The 18072-nt window shown below is 40.3% G+C and overlaps 1 protein-coding gene across 4 annotated transcripts in view; it reads right to left on the bottom strand.

The window, feature by feature from the left end:
• The window catches only part of PICALM (phosphatidylinositol binding clathrin assembly protein), a 63565-nt gene that overhangs the window by 6149 nt on the left and 39344 nt on the right, over positions 1–18072 (bottom strand). For 2 of the 4 annotated variants that reach the window (XM_048934214.1, XM_048934216.1), the window contains exons 12-18: positions 16229–16329; positions 7373–7480; positions 6395–6526; positions 6279–6309; positions 5224–5323; positions 3858–3881; positions 1708–1767 (exon numbers count right to left, since the gene is read on the bottom strand). In XM_048934214.1, coding sequence (XP_048790171.1) covers positions 1708–1767; positions 3858–3881; positions 5224–5323; positions 6279–6309; positions 6395–6526; positions 7373–7480; positions 16229–16329 — 556 coding nt within the window. Of the gene's footprint in view, positions 1–1707; positions 1768–3857; positions 3882–5223; positions 5324–6278; positions 6310–6394; positions 6527–7372; positions 7481–9577; positions 9659–10009; positions 10094–11473; positions 11624–16228; positions 16330–18072 lie in introns of all 4 variants that reach the window. The other 2 variants (XM_048934217.1, XM_048934215.1) reach the window with 2 other exon arrangements.

The following is an 18072-nucleotide window of genomic DNA, read 5'->3' on the forward strand; positions in this document are numbered from 1 at the left end:
CCTTGTAGCAAAGATGAAAAACACTGGAACACTCATTTAAAAACAAGCTTTAGTGCTGGTCATCTTGCCACTAACACCGAGGTCTAACAACAGAGCTTGTCAGTGCCTCCAGAAGTACCAAGAACCTCAAGAAACTGAAAACTACGCATAAAATTAATGTTAATCCAAGCCTGAAGTGTTCTACAGTGCTGGCTGAGCTCAATTAACAATTTAACATACATCAATGGTCTTAAAGTCAAGTTTTATTTTGCTTGGACTCTTATCTCCACTGCTGTTGCTTCTGGCATTCCTCTCAGCTTTGCATGAATATCCAGTACTGGTGCTATTGAACTCATCCCATCCAAGTCACTTTTCCTTGACAAATATTAGTACTCCACCCATCACTCTAACTAGGAAGGCATCCACAGGGCAAACCCGTTCAGGAAAAACTGACCCTCTGAAAAATACCCTAACAAAGATTCAGAATAATTGCTGGTGCAATGAAGACACAGGAAAAAAGTAGCCAGGGAATGCTGAAGTCAGCAGCAGTACCAACAGAACTGCCAGTCCAGGATCCCCTCACTGACAGAAAAGGGCTCCTAGATCTCTGCTTAGAAATGGCCACATTAAGAGCTACAGGTCAACACTTACTGCTAGGGATCCTAGGAAAGTATGAAAGAGCCAGGATGCTATAAAGCCAGGATGTTATAAAGCCAAACATCGCCCTGATGACCCACCTCATCCATCTGCTCACGCTGCACGTCCAACAAGTAACAGCAACCCATAGCAACACAGCTACTATTAATTCTAGTTTACATTTCCTATCAGCCTTTCAACACCACAATCAATGCTGCTTTACACAAGATTGCTTTCTGAAGATGCTACCTTCCCTAAGTGCTGAATCAAAGTCACCAGGAAGCCGCTGCCAGTATCACAGTGCTAAGTTACATCGATCAGATTCCAGTCGGCACCCAGGTACTTTAAGCACAAATGAGTGTGCACAGAACAAGACGTGCCATTTTTGTTGTTTGTTTATTAAATACAAGTTATGAATCTAATTTGATTATACCATTAAACCAATTTTTATTATACAGATCAAGGTGTTTCAGGAAAATTCCATTTCATTCACTCAAAGCTGTGCTATACAACTGTACTCATGAAGAACAGAGGCAGTTAGAACACATTTCAGAAATATTTTCAGGTTTGAGCCAAGAACAAAACTTTGAACCATCGTTCAGAGCAACAAGCACCAAGGCCAGCTCTGTATCAAAGAACTTCTGCAACTGGTGTGCCAGCAAGAGATGCAGTTCTCAAGCAACACCACTACACGTGACTGAAGGCCATTCCTTCCATCCTACCACTGCTACCTGGGAGCAGAGGCCAACCCCACCTCAACCGAGCCTCCTTTCAGGGAGCTGTACAGAGCAATAAGTCCTCCCGAGAGCTTCCCCTTCTCCAGAGGAACAGCCCCAGTTCCCCCAGCCATTCCCCCATAAGACTTGTGCTCCAGACCCCTCACAGCTCCATCGCCCTTCTGTGCACACCCTACAGGGCCTCAATGTCTTTCTTGCAGTGAGGGGCCCAGAACTGAACACGAGGTGTGGCTTCACCAGGAGGTAAAATTCAGTCTTTGGTGAAGCAGTTCAGAAAAAAGAAAATCACTATTACCCAGTGAGTGATCAAAGCATACACAGCACCTGAATGTGGAGTTACAGAAGTGCTACTCACCATCCCATAGCCCATCATCCCTGTCGGCGTTGTGGCAGGATACGCCATCACAGGCGGTGCCTAGCGGGAAGAACAGAGGTGAGCTGAGAGCAGGGATTGGCTGCGTACAGGTAAAGCTGCTGCACTTTGCTTATTATGAAGATAGCAAAGATGTGTGTGAGCTTCTTAGAAATTGCAGCCTTTGTGTTAAAATGGACCCAAATTGTTTGAGATGAAATATCTAGGCTTCTAAGCTTCTGGATCATCATGATGAATTCATAATCACATATCTGGTTTTAACCTGTTTGAATACTGGCATCCTCTTGACTTTCTGGTTAAAGAACATTACATGATACAGAGAGATTGTAGAAGGAATATTCATTAAGCAGATTTCTTAGAATTCCATTAAGCATATTTCAAAATGAGAAGCTGTGGTACACGAGAGTCTTAAAAGAGAATTTTTGAAGACCGAAAGGCCAAATTACCATTGGTTTTGTAGACATTATAGGAATCCTCCTCTCTTTAGTCAGGATCTACATGCTATGGGGATCTCCCTGCCATGCTTCAGTATAAGCACAACATCTATTAATTGGAATAGAAACTCAACTTTTCTCTTCTCTTGTTCTGTCTCAAGCCTACATAAGATGATAATTCTAAACTTACAGTAGGATCATTTACTAATGCAAAGGCAGACAGAGCCCTCAAAACAATTTACACCTACTTACAACACATGGACTGTAACTCACGCTGTCTCTCCCTCATCTGCTTAGTGCACTCAATTTGAACAGGTTAGGAATCCCCCTAACACCTTACAGGTACATTTACACTATCCTCACCCCAAAGTAACTTCTATGAAATTAGAGGCAGAACGCTGTCAGAGGAAACCTAGGACTGAGCTGCATTTCTATAAACAGCCTGGCACCATATACATAAAAAAAACAGCTGATAACTCTTAGGCAGTCTAAAGTACATGGAAGACACTTCTTCATTACACAAAACCACTGTCTTTGTTTCACAGCTTCATCAGCCACTTTTGAAATGACTATCAATTCTCATAAGGACAAAAACAGTTTTTTCCATGCTATAAATTGTGTTTATTAGCATCCAGCTAACTTGCTGCCTTATCCATACCATCTCCTTTTCTCTTAGGGAAAAGTCTGATTTTTCATTGCCATGGGGATTAGTACTCAGAACAAGGCAGACAATGTACACCTCCCAGCATGCACAGGAGGTTATTAACACAGAAAAAAGGGAAGCGGTGACACGCTCACAATTAAAATAAATTAAATGAATTTAAACAGATGAATTGTAACATGAAGCACAAGACATCAGCAGTGCTGATTCTGAGCTGAGTTCAAAGGTATCAGCTGCCTTTTTCATACATGGTAGCCAGTGCCATGGGCATTTCAATTGCCATCAGGACGCGTTTCCCTGTCAGGAATATCTAGACTGCATATATCCACACAGCCAGAACGGCTGCTCTGAAGAGCATTCTTCTTTTCTTAGGGTACTTTGGTTGTTCTTTCAATGTTACTTAAACATATTGGCTACATAGATTCTTTTTGACTGCTCCAGTAATGAACCTGACACCTGCAACGAAAACAGAACTCAGGGAAAGACCAATACCACTGCTTGCATCAACTCTTTGAAATGAAAGATTCTGCACTGCTCAGACAGCAAGCATTGGATATTGCTTGCCCATTGAACCGTCAGCACGGCTGTTCCTTCTTAACGTGAGCATTAATTACATATTGGTCTCTCCCCTCTGAAAAACACTCAAGATCTACCACAAATGTGGATAAAGTGCCAAGTGTAACAGAAGCCCGTGAGGTTTCATGCAGTTATTCAAACACAAACATCTTATCTTCATTCAAAATTCACCAAGTGCATTGAAGGCAGCACAGACACACACCCCAGCTCTCTGGCAGCAAATGGTACAGTTTAAAGCAAGGAAAAATAATCTTGGTATTTCCCATGCCATCATTCGAATCAAGAGCCTGCAGAACACCTATGAAGTTTGTGTATGCTAGGAAAAGCTCAATTTTTGGCACACCAAAGATTTTAAAATGAGAAATGTGTAAATAGCAAGAAGGTTATGAGATTCTGCAACAGCAGTGGTTAATATCAGCATGCCAGTTGATTGCAAAAAGGCTGTGGGTTGTTTCACTTACGTATTGTGGAAAATGCATGCCATTCTGTATTTCCCAGGGAGAACAATTACATAATGCAATAACACTGGATTAGAAGCAAATACTTACACAATGGAATATACACAGATAGCATTTTAGTTCACAGATACATTACATGTCCACCCCAACGCATTCTTGTAATTCAAGTCATTTACTGAGACAGCGTACATCCGTGATACTGCCCTTAGCATGTTCTTAATTGCTCTGCATAGTCCATTTATTTGGTATATGCCTTTTTCCAAAGACAAGGAAGTCTTCTTTTCAAAAGCATATTTATTTAGCAAGCAGCAGTAACTCCACAATAAATAGACCAGCACAGGAAGGCAAATTTTCTTCTAGATTATTTGTTTCTGGGTTTTTATGTTCACAGAGCAGTTTCACAGGAAGGAAAGTGTCTCAGCAACTAAGAATAAAAGTTGTTAAATATAATGACTTATCACAAGATGCATATACAAGACATGAGTTATTCAACAGATTAAAGCACACAGATAAACTCAAACCATCAATCACTAAAGGAAGTGAGAAATCACTTTCTTCAATACCTACACACCTTGCAGTAAGGCCCACAGACATTTCCCTCTGTGACTGAGCTGGTAACACTGGTCACCACTGGGATGAAGTGGTGGATCCAGAGACACTCTCTTTCCTAACCCATAATGTTTGGTTATTGCACTGTGGATTCAACCTCACCCAGTTGGAGTCAGATGCAATAAATCCTCTGGGACTTTTTGTTACCTGCTCTGGCAGTGTACAGTTCTCCAAGTCACTGGTGAAAGGGTGAGCAGGATCCACGTGCAAAAGTGGTCCATTACCACACGAGAATTACCCATATGTATCTTCTATTATTTTGGACACGTTAGCTAAGAACCCTCACCTGACATGCTACCCAAAATTCTAGCCAATATTACATGCTACAGTGGGCACCACAAATGAGAAGTACCTGAAGATTAATCTCAGCCCATTCTCACCCCCAGAGCAGGCTAAGTGTTGTAATAGTAAACACACTTGGCACATCAACACACCTGAAGAACACGGTTGTCAGACTTGTTCTTAACTAGACTACCAAGTATCCCCAACACATCAGTGCATGGCTTCATGTTAATTCACTGAAACATGAAGCCAGCTATCTTGCCATGACACACTGCTCAAGGAACACCACAGTTTATGTTAAACTTGCATATCTCACAGCAAACTAATTTACTAGAACTGCACAGCTGAGAAAAACAAATCCAAGCAGCACACGTCTCAAACTGATCCCTATTTCAATTTTCTACTGCCTCTTTCCTGCAGCTGTCACTTCCAAATTTGTCAGTTTTCACTCACTATTTTAAAATGACTGTTTGCTTACCAGCGTTGGAGCGTTCCATGCAGTTGTAGGTGCAATCTTGGGTTGCCAGTTGGAACCACCTGTTAGTTTCTTTTCACTTGGTTGAGTCCAATTTACATCACTTCAAATAAATTTGTAAAAGAATTGTTAGAAAAATAATCGATTTGCTTTTACAAAATGTGAACAATGAAACTTTCATTTAGCAACGCTCATTCAGCAAGTGAGTTGAAGAAAGGTCTGAGGGCAAGGCAACACCCAGAGGGTGGTGACACACTGGAACAGGTTGCCCAAGGAGGCTGTGGATGCCCCATCCCTGGAGGCATTCAAGGCCAGGCTGGATGTGGCTCTGGGCAGCCTGGCCTGGTGGTTGATGACCCTGCACACAGCAGGGGGGTTGGAACTGGATGAGCATTGTGGTCCTTTTCAACCCAGGCCATTCTATGATTCTATGTCCAGGGAAAGCCACCTTAGCTTGATTCAAGCTCAGATTCCCTGGTATGGCTTAGCCTAGCTTACTTTACTGAAGTCAAAATAGTTTAGTGATGAACAACTACACACTAGAGTTCTGCTAGAGTGACTGCAGAGTTGGCAATAGGCCGCCCCAGTGAGCATGAAATTTGCTGATCACATTCTCAACTTCACTGCTAGAACAGATGCCTGCTTTTCTAGAACAGGCCCTGCTTCAAAATTCACTTCTCTAAAGGTCAAGCAGAAGCCTGAGGTTTGTGGTCTCACATACTGTAGTTCTGCATGCACTAGGATCACATGAAGTATTTAGAATGCGTGATACGATCACTACAACCTAAAGAAATAATCTGAACTCATTTCCCAAAAATACAGACAACCTGAAAGAACTCAGACAAAGGATGGCATCTTGCCACCGCTGTTACTCCTCAACCTATAGTCTTTCAAGCATCTCTTAATTTGTTACATCCCATGTGATGAGAATCAGAATCAAAGCACCACCCCAAACATGCTCTGAAGGGCAGATGACGCTCTGGGCAAGTTGGAACCTGTGCTTTCATAAGATTTTACTACCAAGAGGAAAAGCTCCATTTTTGATTAGGCATACTCACTTTTTAGTAGTTCCATTTCCAATGCCCAAATCTGTCACAAAGTAGAAAAAGACACTACTGAGATTTTATTCACTTAAGAATTAAATAAGTATTTATGTAAGTTGTTCAATACTTACTGCCTACGAGATTGGCTAAAGATGAATCCAGATCATCTGACACTAATTTGTTAGGTGGTACTTTGGCAACTGGAAGACTCTGGTTCTGGGAGGCCACTGTTGGTTTTAGTAGACCACCTAATTCATCAAAGCCTTGAAATGATAAACAAACTGATTTGAATCATAGGCTTCCCATGAACTTTGTGATATTCAGTTCAGCAGATAGCTAGCTCAACACAAAGGGTGAAACAGCTTAACCTAGTAGCAGCACTACAACGAACACAAGATAAAAGCACTGTGCCTTTGGATAAAAGAGAGACTACAGAAAAAGGAGGCTTTGTTCTACTGATTTAACCTATGTGACATCTATTTTATATAAAACAGATTCACAACCACCACGAAACATGAAAAAAACAAAATTAAATGTTTCTAAACGATTTCAGTTGTATCAAAAAGTGTTTGCTTTTAGCACTTCACTGGTTTGGCCAAAGCCAATCCAGTATTGGAAGAGTTAAATGTCAGAAGGCCGGAATATTTACTTCCCAAATTCTCAGAAGAATAGAAGGGTTCTCAGTCTGATTACAATCCAAATTAATACCGTATTTTTGATGGTTCACCCTTACATGATCATTTCCTGAAGTGAATCTCTGCATCAAAAAGCAATGCACAGGCAACTGAGTGTGTTGATCATGTTTTGCACCGCTGAATAAAATTAAGAAGCAACTTTAACTCCACTTATTGCTGCAGTACACAGTTGACAACACTTAAATAATGCTGTTCACAGTGTGAAGTTCCAATGCAGAAAAGATTTAAGGAATTGTTTCTTCAGGATACATACAGAAATAATGAAGTAGCCTTTCCTTACACAGTAAGAAAAAGCTAGATGAAGAATGCTGTTATTGATCCTTTAAAGCCTGCTTTCTTTTGTCAACTGGAACACTGTCATATGATTAAACACAGACTATGAGGACGTGTCACCTATTTTGGTAGATGTCTTACCACCAGAATCTAGGACAACATTAGAAGATTTGTTTCCAAACACAGACTCAAAGTCAACATTAAGGCCAGCTGATGGCTGTGGTTGAGAAACAGGCGACGGAGTGAACCCTGCATGGAAAAAAAATAAAGCAGTTTAATACTTGTGTAAAGTTTTCCTCGTTAATTTGCCTTCTTTATGGAAAAGACAACAAACACATAGATTATTTCAGTGATAAAGAATGATTAGGAAGACCTCAAGTGATCACATTACACTCCAACATGGAGAATTTTCATAGGAAGAGAGCTGGAACTTGAACTCCTCCCAAGAAAAAAGCTTCTGTCTCAAAAGAATGCCAGCAGACTATGGGAGATCCTCCCCCACTGCTAAATCTCTGGCACTATTCGTACCATCCCTGTCTTTAACTAACTGCTTACAATTATTTAAGGAAAAATCATTGTGCTTTTGCAGGAAATGCAGCTGGTTAGATGCAGAATCTGTTTCAAAATTACTTGCCTCCACCTTTCCACTACTGAGCTGCTCTCAGATACAACTAGAGCACGATCCATACTACCCCAACACACCTGACTGTCATGCTTTCAATAACACATTCCTAATACTAAAATTTTAACAGTTGTTTTTGAGCACAAATTATTTCACTTGTTTCCTGCTCTGCACCTATAAAGCAAATATGATCTTTGTTAAGTGTTCTCCAGATGTTTTTTTTCCTCTCCACACTGAGGACTTACTGCACTGCAGAGCACAGTCAGTTTAAAGCAATACTAAATAAAGTTGATGGCTCAGATATGAAAGCTCATGTCTTCTGGTGTTACATACAGAGCACCACACACAAGTCTGTGCAGATGTATGCATCTACATCTCAAGTCATGCAATTATAGAAATTATTCCTATGTAAGAAAAAAAAAAAAACAAAGAATGCTTGAAGTGTTGCAAATTAGCTGCTGGTTTTGAACAAATTCTAATGATATGTAAAAGCAGAAGAAAGGATTGCATACTTCAATAATAAAACCCCTCAGTGAGCTGCCCAATAGTTAGATCACTTTCAGCATGCTGACACAGCTCATTTCAGTCTTCATGTTCTCCTAAAATAAGTGAGACTTCACCTAACACTTAATGATTGATGGTGCAATCCTTGTACTCAAACTTCACAGAGCTGATTTGGGTCACCTTTCCTACTGGTCTTAAAGGAAGACAAAACTTTCAAGTCAAAAGCATCCACCAAGAAAATACATTTTTTCCATTAAGCACAAATCAAATAAGAACTCGGAACAGCATACAAGGACATGAGGGAAGCAGTAATGAGGGAAAAGATAGGGAAGTGAATAAACAACAAAACAAAATGAGTATCTTTGTGACAAGTACAGCATCAGGTTGTAGCAGGCCATTTCAGAGACTCTGAACTGCATATCAGAATTCCTTTGATAGGATGTCCTGCAAATCGTGCCCATACCAACAAGTCTGACATTGTAACTCATTGCTCTTTAAAACATGGGCTTCAGTGGTACAAGTGAGATAACGCTCCCACTCTCATATTCTCAGGTGTTTCGAGCAATAGGAAGTGAGACAAACCAGAAGACAAAACATTGCTTGGTCAAATCGTTCTCCTGGTACGACTCCAGCTGGTTGTTTTTAGTGTTTTTAAACAAAACATCACTTCGTAGTGTTTAAGAATCAACTTTTCCACAAAACACAAATTGAAGCTATTGCTAAGCCTCGCATAGCAGCAGTGTTAACAGCCCCTCCTCCTCCTGGTTTAGGCTGTTATCTGTCACAGCCAGCAGCCCACCCAACTGCTGGCAAGGCACCACAGAAATAGCAGCAATACTGTGCAGACATCACCTCGCTGCACAAATTAGACACATGTAATGCAGAGGATACCATCTGTGTGTTCTGTTGTGAACCTCTGTCCTCAGAACATCCTAACCCCTCTGTCTCACAAGCAGTGAAGGTGATTAATGCAGCAACACGTACAGAAGGAATCCTGAAATGGGGAGATACTCATTTCTCAGACTAAAGCCTTGTTTAAGCACAAACCAGAAAAAGATGAGCTACCTGTGACAGCACATCTAGCATAAGCACTGCTACAGAAATCAAAGTTGAGCCAATGTAGTAAGGCACTTCTGTAGCCAATAACAGACCTAATAATTCCAGGCACATGACACATTCAAACTTGAGTGTTTGAGGTGAGGCTCCATCCTGTTACCTACCTCCAAAGAGACCAGCTACAGAAGAAGGCTCACTGCGGAAATGAGAAGCACTAGGGAAAGCTTGAGGACCACAAAAAGAGTCTGATAAGGCATGTCACACAAAAGAGAGAAAGCCAGGAAAGGAGAAGAGGGAGAGTTACAGAAAGAGAACCAAGATACACACTATTTGCTATTCAAATATTTAATTTCAGGTCAGTCTATAAATCCACATATACTCTAACAACATAGAAACAACAGAACAAAATTAATACAGGTAAGACATACAAGAAACGAGTTTGTATCATCTATAACTCTAAAGGGAAAAAAACACTTTCAACATTACAGCTAAGTTAGGATAAACATTTTTTTCTTTCTTTTTTTTTCCAGTAAATGCCATGTTTTACACCCTTTGGAAAAAAAAAGTGTAAAAACTTCAAGGCATTTTTCTTATACCTGAAGAACAACGATACAGCCCAACAGTGGATTCATATTTGGTTGCCACAAAGGGATTTAGTTCAGTGAATGGATTGTAATGATCTAAAGAATCAGAAAGAGTTATTTTAAATCCGTGTTCACATTATCATAGCACCTAGTTTGTGCTACTGCTAGAGCTGCATCTACTTTCATAGGTCAGTATGTCAGGAAGTCACACACTGCCTATAGACAGAACTTCGTAGAGTGAGATGCTGAAGGGGAAGGCAGTGTAACAACGCTGTCCGTCCCCAGCAGGTCAGGGCTGGGCTGTGAATGAAGAACGCCCCACAAACCCACCCAGCTGTGCACCACAGCCCTGCACTGCCACAGCTTTCTGCAGGGCTGCAGAACAAACCACAGCCAGGAAGCTGCTCTGACTGAACGGTAACTCCACTGCCAAGCTTCATTTCAAATGGTCACTCTGCATTTGCCTGCAGCCATACCAGTTTCTTAGAAGCAGGGGGAAAAGCAATTAGAAACAGACCGAGTCATTACACCACAGTTACAACTCGGAGTATTTGTAAACTACTGCCTCAACCAACTGAACATCAGTGGGAATTCCAGAGAGGTCTCACAACAGGAGTTCTGCTCTGGAGACTCTTGCTTCTCCTCTCCCCACTAAGACAAGACAAGCTTGGAAACTCGTCAAAATACTGGTGGCATCTCCAAAGAGATCCTTGGTCTTCTCCTTGTTAAGAAACAGAGCTATCAAATATCTTATAAGAAAGTCTGGATTCTTCTGAGATCAGTCCTAGTGAGGTTCAACCTGAGAAAGAAAGCCCTGTGCCTTTGTGCACTGAGACTGTCTTCAAACCAAGCAGTCTAAGAACAGAACTGACACATCATTAACTGATTTTTTTTATTCCCAGAAAGCTAAAATACTGACAAGCAATCCAACTCCGAGGGACTTTGCACCAACAGACACGTGACAGGGATTTCTGGTATGACAGCACGTTGAATCACCTCCAAACTAAGTAGTGAGTTCTTAGTTAATTGCCTGAGATGAACAGAATACACAAAGTGTCTGTGGCTTTATCAGTTTTGCATGTTAGCAAAATTGCAGAAAACAAATCCCCTGCATAGAAAATCACAGTGAGCTCCAACATTCAAAAAGAACGCTTCAATCTGAGGAACAGAAAATTAATTCTCAGACACATACAGTATTTTACCTTAAAACTCCCAAGCATAAGAGCCTGTATTGAAACCAACTCAAACAACTGCTTTAACTGTAACTGAGTTCCATCATCAGCAAGAATACCACCACAGTTAATATAAAGGAAGGATATTAACACTATTTAAGACACAACTACTAAATCAAGTTCTAACGTACCACAAAAAACATCTGTTACTCTTTTCGGTTTCTCAGAAGCCCCCAAATATGTTTTAGAAAACAAAATAATAAAATGTTTGGAAATAGGTAATTAATTTAAAACGGTACTTTACCAACAAACATTTCATGTGTGGGTGTCCTACTGGTGAAAGTAGAAACATCAGAAGACACAGACAGATGAGCAGCATCGTTAGTTTTTGTAAGGAAAGGATTTAGGTTTGGAATGGCATCATCAACATTATCAACAGTAGCAGAAAAAGGATCTGTCCAATTCCAGAAAGCAAGAGAAAGAAAAGGGAGATGGGTTTAGTTGTATGTTACTTCCTAGGTATAGAAGAGTAAGAAGAGTTAGAAGAGTCCAAGTAGTATTGTTTTATCCCAAAACCTCTAAATTTGGGACGACCTGGCTATTTAATTTTTAAGTTGACCAGAACTATTCAGACATTCTCTGCCCATGGAAAAGTGTATTAGCCACCGTTTTGTTCTTAAAAAGAATTATTACTACCTCGGTTTTACACAACATGCTTCCTCTATATTAAGTCTAATACAGAAAATTAGTATGCTACTTATCTTTAAATACAAGCAGTTTTTGCTCTACTCAGTCACATCCCCCAGTACTTGCAACAAGTTTACAGAAGCAGTGACTGCTTCCTACCATAGCACACCAGACTCTCAATGCAAGTCTACAAATGGCTCTAAAAAAGTATGCAAAGAAAACCACCAGCTGCAATCCCAAAACAGAGTGCTAACTTTCTTTTCCATCTACTGATCTTGGAACTTGACGCTTTTTGTGTTTCTCAGCATCATGAAATTCTCAAGAGCTGGAAATATATCGAGGCACAGAAGCAAAGTCCTTATTATGAAACTTGTGGACATGTCGTTGGCCATGAAGAGAACAGCTCTGCTTCATAGAACCATTAATGTTGGAACAGAGCACTAAGATCACCCAGTCCAGCTGCACCATGCCCACCGACCTGCATCCCTCAGTGCCACACGTGCACAGTTCAACACCTCCAGTGAACCCATCACCTCAAGCAGCCAGTTCTGAGAATAAACCTTTCCTAATATCCAAGCTGAGCCTTCCCCACACAACTCAAGGCAGCTACCTCTCACCCTACAATTAGATAGAGGCCAAGCCCACCTCCTTTCTGAGAGTTGTGGAGAGCGATGAGGTCTCCCCTATTCTCCAGCCCCATTTTATCACACTGCCTAGAACCACACTTACTGTTCTAGACAAAACCATATGCAGAAATGTCAGTAATGCTTGTAAGAGATCTGAGTGCCTCGTGGTCTTGGCACTTAGCTTTTAAACCAGGTTGGCTTACTGATCATCCACAACTAGTAAATACTACTGAGACATGGACAGAAGTTTCAGACTGCCTCTGCCTGAATCTGATCTCCTGATTCTTAGCTATAAATCCTATACAGTTTGATAACATGTAGCTGCCAGTCATATGCAAATCCTAAAGAAAATGAAGTCTTAAAATCATAAATGCATTATACTCCACAGACTTAATGCATTTGCATTTTCTGCAAGCCTGAAACCTTTTCAGCAACATTTGGTTTCTTCCACAGACTGCCTGGCTACATCACAAGTACTTTACCAGGCATTATTACTATTTTTTTTAATCATACAGTTACAAAAAACAGAGTAACCAACAGTGAGTATAGAATAAGCACCCTAATTAATGTTCCATTTGTAATAAACAGCAGCAATACAAAAACCTACTAGCTTTTGTATGCCTCAGGCAATAACATTACCACCTAACATATTGTGGACATGTCAAACAGCCAGGCACCTGAAATGAGTCCCTGCTGCAGGTATGTATCCTCTGTCTACTATAATGCTACTTCAGAATGCACAGAACAAACTGATCTGACAATAAAACACAGCACTATCCTTTAATCAACTCCTGCTTGCTTGCTGTTGCTGCTTCACATTCCTCTCATTCTATTGGTTCTTCTTACAATTGGAAAAAAAACCAATCAGGTAGGATAAACTGATTTTTTTCCACACTGGTACATCTGCTCTGCTTCTCAAGTTCTGATCACTGGCAAACAGCAGATCAAACAGCTGGGATGGTCCTCAAACCACCTCAGTAACAGCTCTTATAAAGGCTTCCTTTATTCTTCTTAGCCTTTTTTGTTTGTTTTCCACATTACTTTACTATTCTTGTATGAAACTACTGTCTACTGGAATTATTTAAACTTGTACAAAGCAGGGTAAGTATTAATTACCACCCTCTGTTCCCAAATGTCAACAGTTGCATGTTGCTTTGTGTTTTGACTAAAGAAATTGAATAAAACTTGAGCAGAATTCTCTCAGAAATGTCATCTTCTCTCTAATTCTTTTTGCTGGTCTGTCTCACCCCAGTTCTAAACCAGCATGTTTACATCTGAAAAATCTGCCAATGCCTGTGACAGAGATACCTGAGAATTAATTGGTTTGGATAATCCACATCATTTAAAAAAAAAATTGAAAATTCAATTGCTGTCTCTCCTGACAGCAACACTGAACTGTTTCTAAAGCCCTGTTTCATCTCTGAATACACACGGTGTCTGCTTGTGTCCGTGGAATCACTGCACCTTCAGGTGATCTTCAGGCATTAGTAATTCAGGTGCATTCAAGAAAGTTATTGGAATTTTGCAGACTTCTACCTTCCATCCATCCAGCTCGTAGCAACTTACCTGAGAGAGAGGAATGACTAACATTTTTCTGTGGCATCCCTTACAGTTTAGAGAAAAGAAACCGAAAACATGCAATAACAGAACCCACACTCTAGGAATTTCTAACCTCATTAGGGTTTTTGCCAGATAGCAGTGAAAGGCAGCAACCCAAATAAAATGGGTTCATCACACAGTTTATCCTTTTATCACATACCTAAAGGATGCTGAGTAAATCTCATCAGCAGTCATTCTTGTTCACTGCAAGTCAATTTGTACCTGATTCGATACTCTTCTCAAAGTCCCTGAATACACCAAATACAAACATCATCATCTCATAAAATTACCTAGGGGAGGGATGCTGTGCAGTGGTTAGAGCACAGGACTGGAAACAGCTCAGGTTCCATTCTTGGCTCTGCCACTGATTTGCCACATGACTTCATGCAAGTCAGTTAACTGCTCAGATTTCTTCATCTGTCAAATGTGGAAAGCACTTCTTATCTACCTCACTTATGTGAAGTGAGTGTTATTGTCTGCAAAGCTCCACAGATTTGTTTTTTTAATGAAAATTAATAAGGAAGTGGTGATCCCAGAATTTTAACTTACAGCTTCAGCAGACAGCCTGAAATCTTCAGTTAAAGGAGTTAATCTTAGAAGTATTTAGAAACGTCATGAGGAAGCAGATACACCAACGATTATTACAGAAGACTCTTACCAGAAATAACACAACACTGAACAAACAAGGACCTCCAGGCTCAATTTCAGGTTCTTAATACAAAGAAGTGGTAAAACTTAACACCACTAGGTTGTGATATGACCATCATGAGGACGACAACCTCCCCTTCCATCTCTCACCCATGAGATAATCAGATAAATAGAACAAGCTGAAGCAGAAGATACTCCCGAAAGCAAACAAGATGAGCCAAAACATTTTCACAGTGTCTGAACTCTAAGCCTAACAGGCATCAAAATCTGTATGCGTAACTTGATGTGCTCCCCATTGCACCTTTCTCCAAAGATGCTCTGCTCAGCAAAATGGAAGGACAAGTCAATTTTTTCTTTTCCCTGGAAGGCACTGCATACATTACTATCGTTTCCACCAACCAGAATTATTTCCCTACAAACCAGTAGGAGAAGATACACAGGACACCAAGTACACACCAGAAGTAAACAAGAAAGAAGAAAACATACACTGCGTGTCACAAAGTTCACTTAGGTAACTGGGAAGACTTAAGAAAAGCTCATAAAGGAAAGTGAAACTGCAGAAGAGTATTATTCCAATGCTTATGAAGCTTTCTGAAGCAGCAACTGCCATTTTTCAGCAACATTAAGCAGTTATTATGCAACTATTTCCAGATAAGACAATAAAATTTGACACTAAGCATCATTTATGAAGAAGAAAGCTTTATGCAAGGTTTTTAAACTTTCATTCAGTGTAACCAACAGTGCGAGCAACCAGTACCTGTTACCTGTACCAAAAGTATGCTGGGACTCTGCAAAGCAGAAAAGAGATGAATGGCAAGTGCTCTAACTAATTTACAATAGCATCATGACTTCTGAGACTTGCCTTGCCTTCTTGATTTAAGGGCGTGCTCGTATCAGTAAGACCATCTAACAGCTCATTCATCATATCTTTCTTTTTGTAGTTAAATACAAATTCCCTGCTGTATTTCAGAGGTGCTTGTTTTGTTTTTGAAACCTGGATCTGGACTGCCATGCTTTCCAAACACGTTTGTTTCAATTGCTTCTTTTCAGGTCTCATCCAAATTCTTACCTACTATAACTGGAAATTTTGCAAAATTGATTTAACTTCAGTCTACATGAAATAGTGACTTGAGAAATTCCACATTCAGAATCAGTATGCAGTGGAGTTCAGTATCTGACAGACATCTTCACACAAAAGGATTCTCACAGCTAATTTTCTGTAGCCTGCCACACGGTCCCTGAAGGCAGCAGTTATGAGGATGACTCTGCTGGTCAATGACTAAAGGCACATCTCAAATCAAGACTGTTTGTAATAACCACATGCTTCTATATCTTAATCTGTACTCAGATCTGACTTGTTCCCTATTCTTCTAACCCATTCTTAACTTGTCTCTGCAAATTCTCTTCAAGTTTTTGTGGAACAAACAGCTCACTGTCTGGGCACACATTTCACAGCAATACAGGCACAGTAACTGAAAACTTCAAGTCAAAATTCTTACCTCCCCAGGTACTTCCTACTTGTGGAGCAGCAGATATAGGATGTACAGAAGGATGAAAAGTTGGCTGCAAATCAAGCAGATCATTTGGCAGCTTTGAAGTGCTACAAAGACAAATCAATACAAGCGTTTGAACTGCATCACAGTTCTCAAAGCAAGGCAAATGCTAGCAGCTGTCAACAATAAAGAAAGCTTTGTAACAAACTAGAAGTTATAAAAGTTGATGCAACTAAACCAAAATAATGAAATTTGCTGAATTGCACATTATGTTTTACAAGAAAGGGTAAATACAGAAAGCTGTGTTATAGCAAATGACTGAATCAAGTTGTCTAAATTATGACCAGCTTTCCCACCTTCCCCATAGTCTAACAAGGCTAAAACATCTCAAGATCAAATGATCTGCAGCAGCTTTTAGAGGAACCTCATGAAGCTCCATGCACTGTGGAACTCACTTTAATGGGTTACAACAAAGTGTTGCATCTAAACGTAACAAGACCTGTCCACTATCAGCTGCTCAGAAACTAAAAACTGGCTTACACTTGTGAGATATTAAAGACCTCTGGGGAAAACAAGACATTGCACACTTGAAACACTTGGCCAACTGCTGTAGCAACATCAGCCCTGCAAATTAAAGCTAGTTCACACGTACCTACTGGTCTACTCACAACTAAACTGAGATCCAAGAACATATGAAGATTAAGAGTGAAGTCTTAAATACAGCTGTTGCAATGACTTCAAGAGTAACAGGGATGATAAAACATCTAGCAAAGAGTCCTTTTCATACCCCAGACTTCTCTTGTTAAATAAACAAAACTCAAGCATTGGTGTTCTCCAAGAACTTCCCAGCACAGCGATAAATAAACCAGGACTGGCACATACGGCTATGGACAGATGCTGAAGCATCAGGGCATCCAAGGATTGTTTGAAAACAGACTGGAACAGAGATTGAAGACTAGAAGAGACACCCCAGATTTCTGCCTATCCTCTTGCTGACTCAACTGATTGTGTGATTCAGTTTATTATTTCATTCCAGTAGAGATCAAGAAATCATATTTTGCTACCACTGCCCCTATTAAGAAGCAGCTCTGCTCAGCACAGCTTTGTAATATGAAGAGTCAAAACAATTTTCAAGTAAAGATTGCTCAAGTTAACAATAAGGATTAATCAGAGGCATTCCATCCAGTAGCAAGCAACTGAACTTGCAATCCAACAAATCCACTTCGTGTACAGCTTCTGCTGTACAATCTGTTCTTTGCTCACTGCAGTAATACTGCCAGCAACTGAATTTAAACAAAGACAAACTAGCATTTGTTCTTCAAAAGAAAATGCTCTTGTCTTTAGCATGAAGCATTTCTAGCCATTTGAAGAAGCCTTAATCAGATGTTTTTGTTTCAGACCTTGTAAGAAGGAAGATCAGGCATTCAAAGTTTGTAGTTCAGTGCATACTGCTACTTCAAATATTTCAGTCTCTAAGCTATTTAAACAAATTTCAAAGCAGCTTTTCAATTATCAACACTGACAGATTCTCTAACTCCTTACACATGATTCAGCTATTTTCTTCATTAAAGATGTAAACTAACTTCCTACAGTAGTTTTCTAGTGGGGAAAGATGGCTGTACAAGTACTGACTACTTTTAAACAACAGCAAGAAGTAAAAGAAGATAAGTGGATTCTTGCATGATTTCCTTTAGGAAATAAGCAACCCCCCTTTAGGATTACAATCCATGAGTCAGCAGCGTGCGCTTGCAGTCCCAAAGGCCAACCTGCTGGGCTGCATCAAAAGAAGGGTGGCCAGAAGGATGAGGGAGGTGACTGGCCTCCCTGCTCCACTCTCATGAGGACCCATC

The sequence above is a fragment of the Lagopus muta genome, chromosome 1, assembly GCF_023343835.1.
Source record: "Lagopus muta isolate bLagMut1 chromosome 1, bLagMut1 primary, whole genome shotgun sequence".
Taxonomy (NCBI): domain Eukaryota; kingdom Metazoa; phylum Chordata; class Aves; order Galliformes; family Phasianidae; genus Lagopus; species Lagopus muta.